Source organism: Malania oleifera, chromosome 10, assembly GCF_029873635.1.
Source record: "Malania oleifera isolate guangnan ecotype guangnan chromosome 10, ASM2987363v1, whole genome shotgun sequence".
NCBI classification, from domain to species: Eukaryota; Viridiplantae; Streptophyta; class Magnoliopsida; order Santalales; family Ximeniaceae; genus Malania; species Malania oleifera.
The window spans coordinates 24240747-24260701 of NC_080426.1; the positions used below are offsets into that span (position 1 = coordinate 24240747).

Consider the following 19955-nt stretch of genomic DNA (forward strand, 5'->3'; position numbering starts at 1 on the left):
CACTTATGCGGTCAATGCCCTCGTAGACTTTGATGCTAGGTACTCTTCAACTTTGTCCACGAATGATTGCATGTCCGCTGAAATCTAGTTGATTTTTTCATTTCCCAAGCCTTTCCACTTCACGAAGAACTCATGTCGCTTCTTTCTTGATGATGTGAACTTTGTGTTTGCAAGGATGACTTCAATTTCTCTTTTGTCAGGTTATGCTTGTCTTTAGTGGTGCTTCAGTCGACTGACGTTTGCTTGCATCTTGGGTGATGACACTAAATAAGCAGTTGATATGAAGCACATGATGTTGTTTCATCCAACTCGGAGGATCAGCTTTGTAAGAGGCCTTTCTGATTTTAGCTAAGATGGGGACATGTCCTTCATATTTGTGAAGTAGTCTCCTTTCTCGACCCCATAGTGACCTAATTTGTTCAAGATGGAGCTTAACAAGCACCAAGTCACCACGTTAAAGTGCAACAATCTTCTCCCCGATCTGCCCGCTTCTTCATTCTCTTGGAAGCTTTCTTTGGTTAGGCTTGGGCAATCTTTGCATTTTGTCTCGATTCTTCGGTGAAGATGTATGCTTTTGGATTCTTTCCTCTGTATGACTCGTCCATTGTGTGAGGTAACAATGGCTGTTGGCCTATAATAAGCGCAAAGGGAATTTTTTTTTGTCGTTGAGGTCTTTTGGGCATTGAAACAGAATTGAGCTGCATTTGGTAACTGCACCCAATTCTAATAATTGGCAGTGACGAAATGGCACAAGTACTCCTTTAGTAACCGTTAAAACTCTTTGTTTGTCCATTTTCTACAGGTGGTAACTTGAAGAGATGTCAAGTTGTGAATTGAGCATTCTGAAAAGTTCAGTCGAGAAGTTGCTAGTGAATCTTGAGTCTTGGTCGTTGATAATGTCTTGGAGAACACTCCAATATTTCACAATGTGTTTGAAAAACATTTGTGCTGTCTCCTTTATCAAGCAATATGGGTGTTGGTTTGAAGGTACCATACTTCCAAAACTTTTCTATAACAACAAGTATGGGCTCTCTATCTCCCACTTTGGGCTGGCTGGTAATGAAGTCAAGTGAGACACTTGCACCGTCTTGTTGGTACTGAAGAGGCTCTAGTAGCCTTGTAGTCTTCTTCCATCCACCTTCTCTTGCTGGTAGGTGAAACAAGTTTGGCTATACTTGACCACATCATCATGCATGTATGGTCAGTAATACCTTCGCTTCAACATTTTCAAAGGGCGATGCCATCTTGGATGACCTGCCCACATGGTGTCATTATGCTCTTAGCAGTGTCTTCTTTATATCTCTAGCCCAAGGCACAAAAGGTCGGTTACCATGCCATCAGCGCACACCTTGCCCTCTTCTACCAACTATATGAGGTTTTGTACAACTAGATCTTTCACAAGGTTCTCCTTAATGCACTCCCACATTGTTGTGGTAACCTTATTGTTAAGTGAGTAATCATCTGTATGGTCGTAAGCTCGGCCTTCCTGCTCAGTGCATCTGTGACTTGGTTCATCCGCCATGCCTTATGTTCAAATAAGAAATCAAACTTAGTCAGGAATTCTTGCCAATAGGCATGTTTGGATGATGACTTTGGCTGTGTAAAGAAGTGTCTGACAATCAAATTATCCGCTTTCACCACAAAATTCAATCAAATTATTTGCTTCCACACACAAAGGCAATGTATCATTGCTAAAGTTTTGTTCTTTTGAACTGTGTACTTCCACTCTGCTCCATTAAGCTTTTGGCTCTCATACGCAACATGATGCCGATCTTGTAACAAGACTTCACCTAGGGGATAGTCTGATGCATATATCTGTTCCTTAAAGGGCTTCATGATGTCCGTAAGAGCAAGTATTGGATCTCACTTCATGTCATCCTTTCAAGTTTTCAAAGGATCCTCGACACTTCTCTATCTAGTTCCACCTATGACCTTTCTTTAGTAGTACTATAAATGGGGCAGCCGTCCTCAAGTATCCTTCAACAAACTTTCTATAATAGTTGGCGAATCCAAGAAAGGAACGCAGCTCCTTCATTGTTGTTGGGATCTTCAATCTTGAATAGCTCACCTTCTGCATATCCATCTGGATATGACCTTGCTCAATCACATGACCAAGGACTTCGATGCTTCATTGAGCGAAAGTTCTATCCTCAAACAAAGACTGTTCTCTTTCAGTTTTTCGAGCACCTTCTAGAGTAGAACTATAGACAACAATGTCATCTAGGTATACCTCGACAATCTTGTCAAGGCACTCATTAAGTACTTGCTTCATTAAGGTTCAAAATGTCGTTCGCACATTCATCAACCTGAAGAGCATTACCAAGAATTCATATGCCACATCTTCGGTACATCCCCATTTACTATCGTCACTTGATAGTAGCTTGATCATAAGTCAAGTTTGGTGTAGTACTGCATGACTTAGCAGATCAAACAAATCAACAATCAGTGGAATAGGATACTTGTTGTGCACAGTCATCTTGTTAAGCACACAGTAGTCCACACACATTCACATGCTCTCTTCATGTTTCCTTTGAAACAACATTGGTGCTCTGAACGGTGCTTTGGAAGGATGTATATAGCCCACTTCTGATAACTCATCAAGCTGTTTCCTTAACTCTATTAACTTTGGAGGCGTCATCTGATATGACCCTTTAGTAGGTGGCTTCACTTTTGGTAACAACTCTATTTCATGCTCCACACCCTATCGTGGAAGCAAGTTGTGAGGTAGTTTGTTTGACATCACAAATTTATACGCATTCAACATAGCTTAGATGATAGTAGGAATCTGCTCTTAGCATACTTCTTCATCTACAGTCAGCGTGACAAAATGTGTGTTCACCCTTTCTCAATCCTTTCTTGAGCTGCATGGCGGAAATGAACTTCTCATTGTCTCCTTTGTTTGCAATGACTTGCACCATGCAAGGATGGTCTCCCATTAGACAAAGGGTATTGGAAAGTGGCATCGGTACCACCTAGGCTCCCTTAAGAATTCCATTCCAAGAATCTTTCTCTAAGGTTGAGTCTTTGCACTTATGCCTGCAGTACAAAATTATGTGTAGCCCCGGTATCAACCATAGCAGGGGTTCCCTTCTCATTGACTCCTTTGTTTGCAACGACTTGCGCCATGCAAGGATGGTCTCCCATTAGAAAAAGGGAATTGGAAAGTGGCATCGGTACCACCTAGGCTCCCTTAAGAATTTCATTACAAGAATCTTTCTTTGAGGTTGAGTCTTTGCACTTATGCCTGCAAAACAAAATTATGTGTAGCCCCGGTATCAACCATAGCAGGGGTTCTCTTCTCATTGATCCATAGATCCACAACCATCAACCTTTAGCCTAGGTAACTTATTTTCTCCTTTGTCTCTCTCTCCAACATGTTGACTAACTGCATTGCACCTATCCTTGGGGTTTCCTCCTCATCCTAATCATCTTGTAGTGTCTCCTTCGCAATGAAAACTTGTAAGACATTGAGTGATGACTTGTGAGAGCGCTTAGCAACTTTTTAAGGGTCTCGATATAAGAAGCATGTCATGTTACCTTTACCATTGGGCGTGTTGAATGATCAAGACTACAATTTTTCTTTGAAGTTGATGTCTTGGTGTTGGCTCCATCACTTTTGGGTATGCCTTTCTTAAAATACTTTCCACCACTATTTCCACCCATGCCACTCTCTTTTAACATTGTGGAACTCTTTCCTCGTAGTTAGTCAAGTGTTCTACAGTAGCCTATGTGGTAGGCAAGTCTTGAACTCTTTGTCGATGAGTTTTGTCCTTTGCTCACGGTTTCATCTCCTCAAGAAAATGGAATAACTTGTTTTTTGTAGACATGTCTCGGTTTCATCTCCTCAAGAAAATGGAATAACTTGTTTTTTGTAGACATGTCTTGGATATTCAACATCAAAGCAGAAAACTGTTTCACATTCTCCCTGATTGAACCATTGTGCTTTAGGTTTCTCAGTTTATGTCAAGCATTGTACTTAAAATTTCAAGGAAAGAATTGAGCCATGAGCTCTCTTTTAAGTTTGCCCAAAAATGAACTACACAATGTCCATTCTCGATTTCATTGTACTTGGTATGCCACCACAACTTAGGTCACCAACCAAGTACATAATTGCTATGTGTACTTTCACCTATTCTAAGTCGGCCCTCATCGCATGGAAGTATTGCTTCATGTCAAATAAGGAGCTTTCTAACTCCTTAGCATCATGGCCACTCCCATAAGTTTTGGGTTAAGAGAAGTAGGGAATAAGTTAGCCTGAAGATTCTTGCAAATGATGGATGCAAATACATGTGCTCGAAGATGTGTGCATTTTTGGGGGAGATTGGAAAAATGGGTGGAGGGCCTTCTTGGCTACTCAATTGGAGTTATCGTCGACCACAAATGATCCCTCCAGTTTCAACAGAGGCAGTAGACATTGCTCCGATTGCGGTTCTTGAAACATTCTGAGATTAGAGGAGAAGAGTGAGAGGATTAGCGTGTTCCAAAGACAATCATCAAACACCTCCTTCTCTGACATGACGAGAGGAGCTTTGGCAACAAGGGTGGAGACGGAAGGAAACTTTCCAAAATCACAGGGATTGGGGAGGATTCTTTCCTCATAGGATTCCTAATATGATGTGACTCTTAGGCAGAGAAGCGGGGAAAATTTCCAAATCTTCTTGAAGGTCTTTTGAGGGGATGAAAGGCTTGGATGGTGCTGGGAGCCTTGGCCAGCAATTCAAAGGCCCAAAACATACAGGCATGAAGAAACCCAAGTTGAAATGGGTCATAAACAGGAGCCGAGGTCCAAAAGGGCTTGCTGGTAAGAGCGCAGTACCAGATACATGGAAACACAGGCCTGCAGAAGAGGTGGAACGGGGTTGATCAGTATAAGCTAGCTTGGATAATTTGCTTGGTCAGAGTACAGCTGATAGCTTGTCTGGAGAAGAACTAGAGGAAAAAATGCAATGTAAAAGAGGTTCCCACGATCAGCAGGGAGCTAATTGGAATCTGCAATTTATTTTCTCAATTGACCTCAGTTCTGAGGGAGAAGCAGAAGACAGTATCCGATGGGGAAATAGAAGATGACTTCTACAATTTGGAAGAAGAGATGAGCAGAATTTGTGAATCAGAGAAGGCACTTTTGGTTGGACACCTGAGAGCCAACCTTGAATTCGCAGAAGAGGACAGTCTGATCCTGCTATTTGAAGTTATTAATGGGGAGCTTGAAGAGAATAGGTCTGATAAGGGCAAAGTTCTGGAAACAATCCCACAGCAGTTGGCTTCTAAAAACACTTCTCAAATATCTCTACCCTGCACTGCTTTGGCTTTGATTGAGGCACCTAATGGGGTCCAAAGTATGATGTTGGAAGGTTATCAACCGTGCAACCCAGGTTTCCAGTAAACTGATGCATGTCTGTCGTAGTTCCTGCTTCAGGTCCTTGAGTTTCACGAGTTCCCGATGTAGGGAATCACTGGCTCGTGGGACAAGCCAGAACTTCCTCCATGATCCACCATTTTCATCATCAATATAAGTTGTGCAGTCCCAATATGGACAGCCACTCAATTCTTTAGCTTTAGCACCTTCGTTTTATTTTTGAAAGCATATTACAGAGGCGCAAAGCATGGTAATTCATTTCAACCATATCTAGTATGTACTGATCTTTTTTCAATCCAAAGGAGAAATTGAAGATAAACCCTGACAGCTTTTTTCATATTACTCTCTTTCATCTTTTTCTTCTTTTCTGTAAATGCAGTTACTGCTTTATTTTTATTATATAAAAAAATTTTCAATATCATTTTGGTAATCAAATGGAAGACAAAATAGAGTTCAACTACTTTGAGTAAATATGATTTTAGTTTTATATATGATTTTATTGTAAATCTGAATTTTATTCAAGTTTTAATGTTGCATCTGATTTCATTGTCAATATGTTGATAATTGACAGTCGATTATTGTGAATATGATTCAAATAATATTCGACAAATCTGTTTTGCTTGTGTGGCATGGGTGTTTCTTTGATAAATTTTGTTTAGACTTGGCAGTTATATGTTGATGTTGTTGAATTTTGATGTCATATTTTAATTAATTGACATTGTAGGGTTGAAAGAAATGAGTTCATCTGCATTTTCTAATGAGGGAAATAGTTATTCTGTGGAACGAGGAGATAACAAGCCACTCTGGTATTATGTTACAAAAATAGGCAAGAACGAGGGTGGAGGAAATGTTTCCTTTCGGTGCAAGTATTGTAATAGAACTTTCCAAGGATCATACTCTAGAGTGAAGGCTCATTTGTTAAAATTAACCGGTTTTGGGATTAGATCGTGTGACAAAATCACATCTGAACATCTTAGTGAGATGCGAAGGCTAGCAAATCAAGCTGAATTGAGGGTTAAAAATGCTATTCCCAGACGTGTACCTTTGGTTACTTGTTCTAGCCAAATTCAAATATCCACGAGTGCAACATTGGGCTTTGGTGGGATGCATGGCATTGGGTCATCTAGGCGAGAGGCTTTTGAGATGAAAAAAAAGAAAGGTTGCAGGAAATATGACCATAGAGAAAGCATTTGATTCTCAACTTCGTGTTGGGAATAAACAAACAAATTCCCGAAACTTGTGAGAAACAAATAGAGAAAGAATAACGCCAAAGAAAAATTCAATCACACGCACAAGACAATAATTACGTGGTTCGGCAATTTTGCCTACGTCCACGGAGTTGCAGGGATTTCAATATTATCAGAAAGAAAGCACAGAGAGTGTGGCGATACAATTCTCTCGCTCTCGCTCTCTCGCGGATACAACCACACACCCAGCCCTAATCACCCGAAAGCATCCCTTTTATATGTTGCGCCTAGGGTTCCGTTCCGAATGGGCTCCAAAAAATTTTCCCTCACGGCCCAAGCCTTCGCTCCATGGACTAAGCCTTAGGATAGAAATCTCTAATTAAATAGGGGTCGGGTTGTCATCCAAATTAAAACACAACTAGGCTCCACAAAAGCCCAACACTTCGGGAACAGTTACATGCTGAAATTGCTGGAATGTTTTATTCAGCTGGACTGCCATTTCATTTAGCAAAGAACCCATATTACATTAACTCCTACTGTTTGGCGGCCAATAATAAGATCACTGGTTATTTGCCCCCAAGTTATAACTTGTTGAAGACTACCTTGCTTCAAAAGGAGAGGGCAAACATTGAAAGATCATTGGAACCAATTAAAAGCACATGGACTGAGAATTGAGTAGGCATTATAAGTGATGGATGGACTGATAATAAAAGGCCTCTTATAATTTTCATGGCAGTGTCAGAAAGTGGGCCAGTGTTTCTTAAAGTGGCTAATTGTGATGGAGAAGGCAAACATGTATTGGTCATTTCTTTACTTGATCAGGGAGGCCATTGCCAAAGTTGGGCCTCAAAATGTGGTTCAAATAATAACAGATAATGCTCCAGTGTGCAAGGCTGCAGGATTGCTGATTGAAAATCAATATCCTCATATTTTTTGGACGCCATGTATGGTGCATTCTCTCAGTCTTGCTTTAAGGAACATTTGTGCAGCAAAGAATACTGAGACAAACGACATTGTATTTGATCAATGTAATTGGATTAGAGATATTGTTGGAGACGTTGTGGTCATAAAATTTTTTATCTTGAACCACTCCATGTGATTGGCAATTTTTAATGAATTTGTTAAATTGAAGATGCTTGCATTGTGGATACACGCTTTGTTTCAGAAATTGTCATGCTTAGAAGGTTCAAGATCTTGAAGCGTGATCTCCAAGCTATGATTATAAGTGAAGAATGGTCTTCTTATAGGGAGGATGATGTAAAAGCACAATTTGTTGAGGACAAAATAGCGGATGATGTGTGGTGGAACAAGATTGACTATATCATTTCTTTCACCAAGCCCATTTATGTCATGTTAAGGATGGCTGATACGGATAAGCCATGTCTCCACTTGGTTTGTTATATGTGGGATTCGATGATGGAAAAAGTTGAGGCAGTATATGAGTATGAAGGGCAGCAAAATAATGAGAAGTCAACTTTCTTTTCTGTGTTGCACCAAATACAAACTGATCGTTGGAACAAAGAGAGCACACCTCTTCTTTGCTTGGCACACTCACTGAATCATGGGTGATCTATTGTTCCAAGCTTGACCTTGCCTTTTCCTTTTTAATCAATTAATTTCTAATAATCATAATTCATCTTTTATCCCCATTTGAGTTGTTTCTTCACTTTAATGCCTTTTAGGTATTATAGCACATCATGCTTAGAGGCGGTCCCAAATCGTGTTGCTCCACATAGAGATTTCAAGATTTCGACTGGTAGAGCCAAGTGCGTTAAAAGATACTTTGAAAATGCAGAGGAGCGTAGATTGATCAATATTGAGCGCGCCAAATTTTCGGGGTATATGGAAAAGTTTATGGATGCTGATTCCATAAGGGATAGAGTATCCATGGATCCAAGGAGTTGGTGGTTTGTTTACGGTGCTTCCACGCCCATGCTTCAAGTCATAGCCTTAAAGCTACTTGGGCAACCTTGTTCTGCATCCTGTTGTGAGAGGAATTGGAGTACCTACTCCTTTCTTCACTCTTGAAAGGAACAACATGACATCACAATGTGCGGAAGATTTAGTATTTGTGCACACTAATCTTCGGCTTCTATCAAGGAGAAGCCCACAATATATGCTACGGGAGAGCAAGATGTGGGATATTGGAGGAGATGCCTTCGATTCATTTGATGATGTTGGGACACTTAGGATTAAAGATCTCTCACTAGATGATTCAGATTTAGAGGCTTTATTATTTGCTGATGAAGGAAATGATGACAATGAATCCATTGAAGTTGGATCAAATTGAAGGGAAGGTTTCTTCTTGTTTTAAATTTTGGAAGGTCAATGGAAGGTTGATGTAATTAAATTGACTGATGAAATATTTCTTTGGAAAATTAATTTTTGTTCATTCGAAGTTGTGCTGTTGATGTGACTGCACTGTATAGATCACGAAATTTTATGTTGCTCAAAAGACTATTTTTTATGTGCTTTGGTATTTTTCCTTTTTTTGTTTGTTTTTAATTTTCTTGCGTATCAGATTCTTGGCAAGTGATTAATATTTTTTTGCCAGAGTTTTGATGCATAAACTGGAGATATGTACATTCTATATAATAGTAGCTTAATTGACAAAAATGATCTGAAACGTAATCGATACCTAAGATTTAGAAATACATCTAAAGTATTTATTTATTCCATGCCCTAACTTTTCAGATTTGCTGTCTTGGCTTGCCTGTCTGTGTTGGGTCCTGTGTCGTATGTCTCTATTTTTGGTTCAAAATCCATAGTATTTTCCCAGCCAATAAACTTTTGCTCCCTTCCGATTGTTATTGGGTCTTGAATCTATCACCATTTTTCACCCCAATGTGGCTCTGAATCATCGATATTGGATTTTGTAATAAGTTCAAGTGTGATGACTTGTTCTAGAAATGTACTTCTACCAAGTTTTGTATAATATTTGATCATCATTCTTATATTCTAGAAGATCGCGTGAGCAGAATTGGAGCACACTTGACAGGAACTTCTGGAGCTGCTGCTGAAAAGATTGGTCAAATTCCAATGAGGACCCGGCCACCTATAACAACCCATGTATTGAATGTTGCTCTTGGATCTCCAGCTGCTGGTGTTGAGGTACTTTTAGAGATGTGGAAAGGCAATGAACACCGTCCCTTGTTTGGAGAGGCAAATGGAGGAGGTGGTTGGGTATTCCAAGGTTCTTCAACTACTGATAAAGATGGACGAAGTGGCCAATTGATGAGCATAGTTGATGTTGTTCACCCAGGTACATACAGGATAAGTTTCAACACGGTTAAGTACTGCCCAACTGGGTTTTTCCCCTACGTCTCCATTGTATTTGAAATTAGGGAGTCTCAGAAGTGGGAACATTTTCATGTTCCCCTGCTGCTTTCACCATTTTCATTCACCACTTACCGTGGGAGCTAGAGCTTTGTTGATGTTGGGTCGACTAATAAATCATGTGTATTTCTGTTGCAAGTTTCATCGAGGAAAACAACCGATATATATACTGGGGTTGTGTTGTATTATATCATTGTTATGGGCTGTGTTACTTTTCGTGGAAAATGAGGTAAACGATATGCATGAATTAAATAAAAAGAATTTCCACTGCTTCTCAATTTTAGTTTTGGATAATTATCTTTTCCTTTGGATGTATGGCCAAATTCAGAAGCAGGGTAGGTAATGTTTGGGATGGTACATTTTCCAGATCCTCCCAACTTTCCTGAACCTTGATTTGAAGTAGGCCTCGTGCATTCAGGTGGGTTCGACTAACATCAATGGCGATATCCATGTTTCTAGAAGCTCATGTAATAAATGCTTTGTGCGGCAATATTACTATTCATATTGTAGCTTACATCATGTTTGGTTTGCGACTAGAATGGGAGTAGGAAAGGAATAGAAAGAAAATTTGAATGGAAAGCATGATAAAAATCAAGTTATAAATTAGATTTCATTTCTTTCTTTTGTGCCAAATACGTAGTTAATGTGATGACGTATACTCGGTCTTTCAATTAGAATCAGAGCTTGAAGTTATGGGTCTGATTCCAAGCGTTAGTAAGCAGATCGATTGTGGAGCCAGATTGTTGGCTAAGGTAAATAAAAATGGATTTGTATGGCAGAGGCTCGGGGTATGGGTCAAGTCGCATTCATGCCGCAGTGCTTGTCGCCATGTGCAGTAAAGGATTTGGTTAGGAATTCTTTTCCCTGCGCAGGGAACGCTTGTAGCATCCTTTGCAACATGAATATATTGAATTATTATTGAGAATCGCCAAGCTGTCGAGGCATTTTTGATCTTTTTTTTTGGGTGTAAAAATGATATTAATAATGAAAAGTTTTAGTCCCAAATTTGAGTGAAAATAATCTGTAATATTTACTCAATTTTTTTGGGGTCCATTGGAGGCCTATTGAGGTTGGATCACACTAAATGTAATAATTTATCTTCCATTCTTAATCCCATTTTTTTTTTTTACCTCTTCAAAAATCAACACTAGAAAAAAAAATCATAAAAAATAAATCCAAAGGTCATATTTGCAAATGTCTTCTGACTGGGACACAATTTGATTACTTATCTATAAAGGTGGCAACCCAGAGGGGACACTAACATTAGAAAAAAACTTTAGTCTTTCCAATTTTTGTGTCCGAGAATAATCATTGGCACACAAATGATCCATGTAGATCGTATATCTGGGTTTGCAATCCACCTGACTCTTACGCCTGCCCGAAATACTTTTTAACAGAGAGATTGAGAACACTAACTTTAGAAATTGTGAGGGTTCAAGTCCCTCAATCCCCACCCAAAAGAGCCCATTCATAAACTAATTGATTGCACGTACACAATTCATAACTTCATAAGATGATCTAACATTTGAACTTGAGAATCGGACATGGTTGGTTATTTTTGGGTGGGTGCAGATGAGGTCAAAGTCTCTTCTCACATCCACAAGTTAATTCACTGGTGCATGCATTACATTTGTCGCATGATAGGCCATTACATTGCGCACATCTCTTCTTTGGATTGCGAAATTTCTGGGCTTGTTGCATTCCCCACCCTCTATATATATAATACACAGATGGGTCAGTCTTGATTCCCCTGAAGGCCTGAAGATTTCTAGGTAGAGATTGATCATTATTAATTGTAGTACTTACTGCCGATTAATTATTTGTCGTTGGAGAAATTTTAAGGAGAAGAATGCAGGGTGTGAAGGAAAAGCTAAACGATATGAGCGCCATGCGCAAGGCCAAGGCGGAGGCCAAGGCCGAGGAAAAGGTACGTGCCTTAGTACTTGAGAAGATAATTCTTGACTAACATAGGAATGAAAAGATAAGGTAATCTTTGGGGGCATGAATGTTAGTTTTGATTTTGGATTTATGTGAATTTAAAAGAAATTTAATCTTATGATTGAAGAGGTCTTGAATTTGAATTTATATTTGATTTGTGCAAATTCATCCAAATCAAAATCCAACATTTAAAATCCATACTCAAATGTAAATTCAAATTCAAATATTGAAATATTTCCAAACACAAGGTGAGTGAACAGCACCTACGCTTTTCGGTGAGGACAAAGAAAAATGAATAAGTGTTGTCATTTATTTTTTTTGCTTTTTTGTCCTTTCAAAGGCTCATTGGACTTCAAAAGTTATGTCTTCAATGAGAGTAGCTCATCATCTTCTGATATTTAAGATTTCATTTACTCGTGGAAAATAATTTTATTTTTATTTTTATTTTTATTTTTTTTAAATTACAAAGTTCACATATTATTATTATTATTATTTTTTAATTTTTGAAACTTGTATGGCAAATTTGAGGGAAAAAAATAGATTTTTTTATTATTATAATTTCGCTCAACTAAGTAAATCCTTTTTTGTTTTCCAATCCTTGAGATTTCAAATGTAAATGTTCCACACTCAAATTATTGGGATATTTCTTTGAGATAATTGTCATTTTCTTTCCCAAGAAAATCAATTCTTCCAAAAGCAAGGGAAAAAGTAAAAAAAAAAAAAAAAAAAAAAAAAATGCCCACTCTTCATTTTCCTCAACTTAGCCAAATCTTGTTTTCTGAAGGGAGACCTGACCTGAAATTACATATGAGGAGTAACCCATTCCCATCCTTCTCTAGGATATCGCACACAAAAAAACATCGATGCATAATTATTCCACCAAATGCAATAGTGTCCTAAGTTATGCATATGGGAGTTTTAGACTTTCCCAATATTGCACATTGGGACGCAACTTTTCGTTCGTGCAAAAGTGCATGCGTGCTTGGATTCAAAATTACATGTAAAATTGCGTAGGCTGAGAAGGAATTGGCAAAAGCAAGGGTGGAGGTTGCGCATGAGGTGAGACTGGCAAGAGAAGCTGAAGCCCAAATGGAGTTGCATGTCAACAAAGCCAGCCAAAAAGCCGAGAGGCAGATGGCCAAGCATGGTGCGGGTCGCAACCGCCAGCCCACTGACAGCACCGCCGCCGGTGGCGCTGCTGCTTATGACAACAGCGGCAGCACTGACGCCTACAATAGTCTCAGCAGCGCTGACGCCTACGACAGCCGTGGCAGCGCCGATGCCTACAACAACCGCGGCAGCAGCGGCCGCTATGAGGCAACAGATGAATATGGCTCCCCCAACCAGAGCTTTACCGCCACCAATTACTCAGAGGGCGGTGCCCCCACCGCTGATTACAGCAGCCCACGCGCTGGCCGTCCCCAAGACAACCGGGGCTTGTGAATCGAATTGACTTGGTCCTCATCGTTCCGCTTCGTTGCTTCATTTTAACTATTGATTTTTTTCATTGAATTGTGGTAGAGTTCTTGTTACTTGAGATATCTAAAGATAATTTGTTTTAGTTTTAATTTATGTTTATGTTTCATTTCTGGAATTGAGACCCCAGTTTGGCTAAATGTTGCTTGATTTAAGAAGGCAAATAATCTTTTTTTTTTCAACGCTCTTTCATGGGCCATTCCCTTGTTTACTGGTTTTTTTTGTTTCTTAGGAGAAATTAGATGGGCAACTTACCTTTCACGTGTCTATATATGAGGAGTGGGATTGAGAAATTTTGGATATAGTTGGTGTATGCATAGTTAGTCCGATGCATGCTTGGTATACTAGATACATGAATGGGTGTCAATATGGGCCTTTGAATTGGTGACTTGAGAGAATTGGTTTGTAAATTTAAAGCCAAATTGAGCAAAACTCAATTATAGATATAGTGGTGAACACTAGTATTGTTTTAGCCGTGACTAGAGAGAAAGCTTGGTCTAATATAGTTGACTCTTTTTTAAACTTAAGACTTAAGTAAGATTGTAACATTCTGCTTATCTTACTATATAATCAACCACATTAAATTCCCTGATACCATTAACTTATAACAAAATAAAGTCAATCCGAACCCGTGGGTAATGGGAACACACCTGTCATACACAGCGGACACCTATGTAGCGGTAAATTTAAATTTCATCCATCCAACCATAAAATACAATACCAGAGTTACTTACTTTCCACCCTATTTCTGTAGATAAATATATAAAATCCTAAAAAAAACCAAAAGATAAACCTAAGATCTTACATCAAAAATCTGCTGACCCTAGTTCAAAACTCACCCTTCTTGTAAGGTGGAACAGCTGCCTCAACGGTGCGGAGCTCGGTTCGCCTGTCTTTCTAGATTCCTTGAAATGATTTAAAGTTAGGGTGAGACACCTCTCAGTAAGGAAAATAAACTAAATACAGTTATGTGACAAAATGAATATTTGCGTACTATAATAAATATACAGTACATATTGCATGTAACAACCTACTTAATTTATCATATAGATTTTTTTTCCACATAATAATAATAATAACCTGGTAAACCATAATCCACCTGGACCCAAGGGTACCAAGGGTAACCTGAAATTCCTCACCCTTACCTAAGCAGAAGGAAATGTGAAATCATTTACAAATCCAAATACCATTCAACAAAATACCAGAGTTTACTACAACCGTCATATAAATATACACATCTCAAAATATCAAAAATAGTCCTAGGGTCGCCATCCAAAAATCCGTCTAACCTTGGCAAGTACTTACCCTCCAGGTAAGGTAGGACTATCGAACACTAGCGCTGTGGAGCTTTATCCGCTCTCCTCTCAGGGGCTTCTGAAATGTTCATATAATTTGGGGTGAGACACATCTCAGTAAGGGAAAATAAACTAATACCAGTGTGTGACAACATGAGTATTTCCGTGTTATATATATAATCGTACATAAACATACGTGGAACAATTTTCTATGTCATATCTGGGAAAAAACATGTATATAATCATATCATGGTGGAACATACTGAATTTCCATAAACATATTTCATTTCATATAAAAGTAATAGAAAACATCCTGGAAGATTAGCTGGCCGGTGTCATCTCTTACCTCTACATGACTGGGTTGTGCGACCCGAAGGTGAGACCCGACAATGGCTGACCGACCATTACCGGATCAAAAGCAAAAGTCTGTAAGTATGATGGGTCTGTCTCTACTAGTCCATACAGTAGGGGTGTCAACACTACAATAAACCACATCGACTGCCATTCTCCTACTGCCCCGTACGGCTAGCGGTAACACTAACATATCATTATCATGATCATATAGCTACGGTACCATACTTATGTAAGCTTAAACCAAACCAATCAGGTTCTGATAACATATAACATATTTTCAAATTGTGATACATGGATATTTCATAATAATAATTGTCAAGTCAATAACATCATATCATTTTATAACATAATATGAAAATCTTCGGCCCTTATGCCGGCATTTCGTATTTTATCAATCACGGCCCGTACGCCGTATTACATAGAAGATAAAATTTTTGACCTGTACGCTGATATATCGTATAGAAGGCTTGGCCTGTACGTCGACATATCATATAAGAAAACCTCGACCTGTACACCGGTATATCATAATAAAATCCTCGGCCCGTACGCCGACATATTATATAAAAATTTTGTATCATTTAAACAATTCCCAAAAATAGTAACCCATAATAAATTTTACTCATGCCACACAAAAATGGGTGTTACTCATATTTAAATCATATCATCATTTACAACAGTATTTTCCAAACATAATGCTAATATATATATATATATATATATATATATATATTTATTTTCCTGAAATTAAATGCTGTAAAATTATACATATATTTTCATGAAAACAATTAGCTTAGCTTATCCCCTTACCTGATTCCTGAAAAGCCCCTAAAATAAACCGACTTCGCACCCGCAGGGTTCCTTGTTCGACACCTTGAAATCAACATCTCCCAGAACAAAACTGTGATAACCCGAATAATAATGAGATTTAAATAATAAAGAGGAAGAGAAATTATCAGAGGCCTCATCGACAAATACAGGGGATTCGTCGACGAGAAAATACTGAGAGAGGTTTTGAGCAGTCTGAATTTCGTCGACGAGGAGTGAGTTTTGTTGACGAGGAGTGGGTTTCGTTGACGAAATTATTAAAGGACTCGTCGACGAGATGACGTGGCTCGTCGACGAATCCAATCCTATAAATATCAAAAACCCGGATTTAAACGTAAAAAATTTGCAAAATTTCACTCACTCACTCACTCACTCACTCTCTCTCTCTCTCTCTCTCTCTCTCTCTCTCTACAGTTTCTCTCTTTTCTCTCTTCTATTTCGAGCCAGATTTTTGCCGGTTCGATGATTTGAAGCCACCACGACGCTCTTGAGGAAGTTCTCTCCAAATCTGTCGAAGCGGATCATTGGTGAAAGTAAGCTGGAAATCATACCTGAGTTAAGGTAAGGTTTTTTAAGCCAAATTTGGTCTTACGATAGTTATAGGAAATGATATACACGTGAAAATACTGAAATTTAGTACTGAGAGTTTTCATTTTTAGGGTATTGAGTAGGAAATCCTACGGGTGTGAGACCAGAGTTTATAGGAGCTTTTCTCAGTAGCTAGGTAAGGGAATAAACTAAGCAGTTATTTTCCACGCAAATTACTATTATTTATGAGCAAATTGATTTTCTGAAAATATGTACGATATTTGAATATTATGGAGTAAATGCATGTTTGGGAAAATATTGTTGTTGTACGAGAATTATGGTTTTTGAATGAAATGTATGATTTACCCAACTTTGTGTAGTATGAATGTTATTTTTCATGAAAAGTATTATGATATGGAAGATTTTATGAATAAAACATGTTTTCAAGAATTATGAAATAATGCAATACATTATAGTTTTGAATTACATGATAATTGATTTATTTTCAAAATGATATGTATGAGATATTTGGCGCAAGGCCGTGTTTTACGTACGATTTCGGCACGAGGCCGTATTTATGAAATGTTCGGCATGAGACCGTATTTATGAAATGTTTAGCACGAGGTCGTAATTATGAAATTTTTGGCGCGAGGCCGTATTTTTGAAATTGTGAAAGACGCTATAATATCATGTATTATATGTTATCAGAACCCGGATGTTAGTTTAGTTCAGTTTCAGGAGTTCTGTACCGTAGCTATATAGATAAGATATTTATGTTCAGACTTGTGCTAACCACCCCACGAGGGGGTGGGAGATGGATTTTCGATGTGGCTTTCAGTGTAGAGTTGTAGACGTCCACCTGCCAGTCCGGACCAGGGTGTGGCGGACCCATCGTACTTAAAGACATTTTTGACTCGGCAGTGGTCGGCCAGCCATTGTCGGGTCTCGCCTTCGAGCTGCACAACCTGTCATGGGGGGTAATATATGACATCAGCTAGTTATTCATCCTGGGTATGTTTTCAGTATTATCAGATATAATAGACGATTTATGAATGATATGAGTTACTATAAAAAATATGAAAGTATATGATGATTTAGTATGTTATGACGAATATTTACAGATATATGAAATGTATTGTATATGTGTAACTGCATTATATATTCATGTTGTCACATAACTGTATTTAGTTTATTTTCCCTTACTAAGATGTGTCTCACCCCCAAACTTAATTAATTTTTCAGGAGACCCTGAGAGACCGGCGGGTCGTGGCTGTCGTTAAGTGAGTTGAGCTTCCCTGCTAGAAGGGTAAGCTTTGATCTAGGATCAGGAGATTTTTATTGTATGATCCTAGGTCTATTTTGATGTTTTGGAGACTGTATTCAAATACTGTATTAAGGGAATGTAGTAGACTCTGGATATTATGTATTTCATGTTTTGATGGATGAAATTTATTTTTATTGCTGCTTAGGTTTCCACTGTTTATGTCAGGTTATCCCCGCTACCCACGGGTTCGGGTTGATATTATTATTATTATTATTATTATTATTATTTATGTTATTATGTGATAAACTAAGTAGGACGTTACAAAACTTCAGTATTTTCTTGACTACTACAATTTTTACAATTGCAGGAAAGTTAAACATTGAATAAAAAGCCTTACCCTAAACTAGGGATGGAGTCCAAGTTAGCCCCACCGATGATCCACTCCAGCAGATTTGAAGAGAACTTCCTCAGGAGTGTCGTGGTGGCTTCGGATCGTCGATCCGGCGAAGAACGGACCCAAAAACTTAGAGAGAAAGGAGGGGAACTGAAGAGGAGAGAGAAAGAGAGGTTTGTGCTTGAATTTTCAACTGAAAAATGAAGTTTAGGCTATTTATACACTGGCTTTCGTCAACGAGCCACATCACTTCATCGATAATGTCAAGAAGGAAATTCTTCGACGAATGTTTACCCTCGTCGACGAAATTCAGAACTGAGATATATCTTTTCGGTATCTTCCCCTTATGTGTGCTCGTTGACGAATCCCCTGTGTTCATCGATGAGACCTTGTTTAAATATTAAAATACAATTTCCTTTTCCCTCTTCTTTCATTATTTAAATACCATAATTTCCTCGAGTCACTACATTACATGCCTGAAAATACTGATAATATCATAACTAAATAAACATACAATTTCATAGTTATACTAAATCATATTGTATCTCAATGTTCATAAAATCATCTGCTATAACTAGTAGTACTGAATATACTTAGGATGAATAGCTAGCTAGTTTCATGTATTACCCCCCGTGACGGGTTGTGCAGCCCAAAGGCGGGACCCGACAATGGTTGGCCAACCACTGCCGAGTCATAATGTCTGCAAGTACGATGGGCCCGTCACACCCTGGTCCGGATTGGCAGGTGAATGTCTACAACTCTATGCTGAAAGCCACATCGACTATCCATCTCCCACCCCCTCTATTGGCAGGGGTGGTTAGCACAAGTGTGAACTGAACTGAATTGTATAACTACGGTACCGTGCTTTTGAAAACTGATATGAACTATCATCTGGGTTCTAATAACATATAGTACATGATCATATTCTGTTTTAACATAAATAGATTGATAGCATTTTCTGAATTCTGTTATAACATAAATAATCATGACCTTGCGCCGGATAACATACATAACTGCGATCTTGCGTCGGCTATCAATCACGGCCTTGTGCCGAACATATCATAGATACTGAACTGAGCATATGTACTGTTTATCATATATGTTGAAACCATAATTTCCTGTATTATCCATGTTATTCTTGAAAATAACTATAAACATGCATTTTCTGTAAATCTGACTTAATATAATAAAATATACGTGAAATAATATTCATGGCACACAAACTGAATAAAAACTTGAAATCTGTTCTAGAATTACATTTTCTGTCATTTTACACTAAAAACATATTCATGTGTAACAGCAGTATTTTCCCAAATATACTCATATATAATACGTGCTTTCTAAAAATTAATCTGCTATTAATTAATAATAATTTTCATGAAAAAAATATTATTTTAGTTTATTCCCTTACCTGACTACTAGAAAGCCCCTAAAGTGACTAGTCCTGCACCCGCAGGGTTTCCCGCTCAACACCCTGAAAATAATATTGCCCCAAACAAAATTTTAGTATTTCTTCAAATGCTACCTTTTTTTACAATTGTAGGAATGCGAAGTATTCAATAAAAAGCCTTACCCTGAACTTGGGATGAAGTCCAAGTTAGCCCCATCAATGATCTACTCCTGCAGACTTGAAGAGAACTTCCCCAGGAGTAGTATGGCGGCTTTAGATCGTCGATTCGGCAAAGATTCGAATAATAGGTCGATGGGAAAAATAAGTGTGATACTCTGTGGAAGAAAGACTTAAAAAGGATTAGATTTTACTACTCGTATCAACAAGGTGCACCTTTCTTTTCAGGAGCCTTCCCATAATAACTTTACGATTAAGTGTGCTTGACTTGGAGTAATCTTGGGATGAGTGACCTTTTGAGAAGTTTTCTTAGGAAGTGTGCGAGTGAGGATAAAACACACTGAAAAGAACATGTGTTGGTCTGTGGGTCCAGTCATTAGTCCGATAAGGCCCGCCTCCTGTTGTTTGGTCCAGGTGGAGGAGAAGAGACGCAGT

General features: G+C 38.5%; 2 protein-coding genes across 4 annotated transcripts in view; both read left to right on the forward strand.

Annotated features, from left to right (window-relative positions):
* The window catches only part of LOC131166066 (uric acid degradation bifunctional protein TTL), a 45057-nt gene extending 34900 nt beyond the window's left edge, over positions 1-10157 (forward strand). The window contains exon 6 of one of the 2 annotated variants that reach the window (XM_058124299.1): positions 9506-10157. In XM_058124299.1, the coding sequence (XP_057980282.1) occupies positions 9506-9966 (461 nt within the window). In that variant the 3' untranslated portion in view covers positions 9967-10157. The remainder of the gene's footprint in view (positions 1-9505) is intronic. The other variant, XM_058124300.1, reaches the window with a different exon arrangement.
* A 1434-nt stretch (positions 10158-11591) lies between these two features.
* LOC131166199 (uncharacterized) lies at positions 11592-13472 on the forward strand. 2 transcript variants are annotated; one of them, XM_058124544.1, is made up of 3 exons: positions 11592-11651; positions 11735-11806; positions 12832-13472. In XM_058124544.1, the coding sequence occupies exons 2-3, from the start codon at positions 11759-11761 to the stop codon at positions 13258-13260; spliced, it is 477 nt and encodes a 158-aa protein (XP_057980527.1). In that variant the 5' UTR covers positions 11592-11651; positions 11735-11758; the 3' UTR covers positions 13261-13472. The 2 variants fall into 2 exon arrangements, with proteins under 2 accessions (XP_057980527.1, XP_057980526.1); XM_058124543.1 differs by having other exon boundaries at positions 11592-11806.
* Positions 13473-19955: the final 6483 nt, after the last annotated feature.

What these genes read in the sequence shown, in the direction of transcription:
- LOC131166199 (XM_058124543.1), top strand. Translation starts at nt 11,729, where the DNA reads ATGCAGGGTGTGAAGGAAAAGCTAAACGATATGAGCGCCATGCGCAAG. An exon ending in AGGCCAAGGCCGAGGAAAAG is followed by an intron (nt 11,807 to 12,831) that starts GTACGTGCCTTA and finishes AAAATTGCGTAG; the next exon opens with GCTGAGAAGGAATTGGCAAA.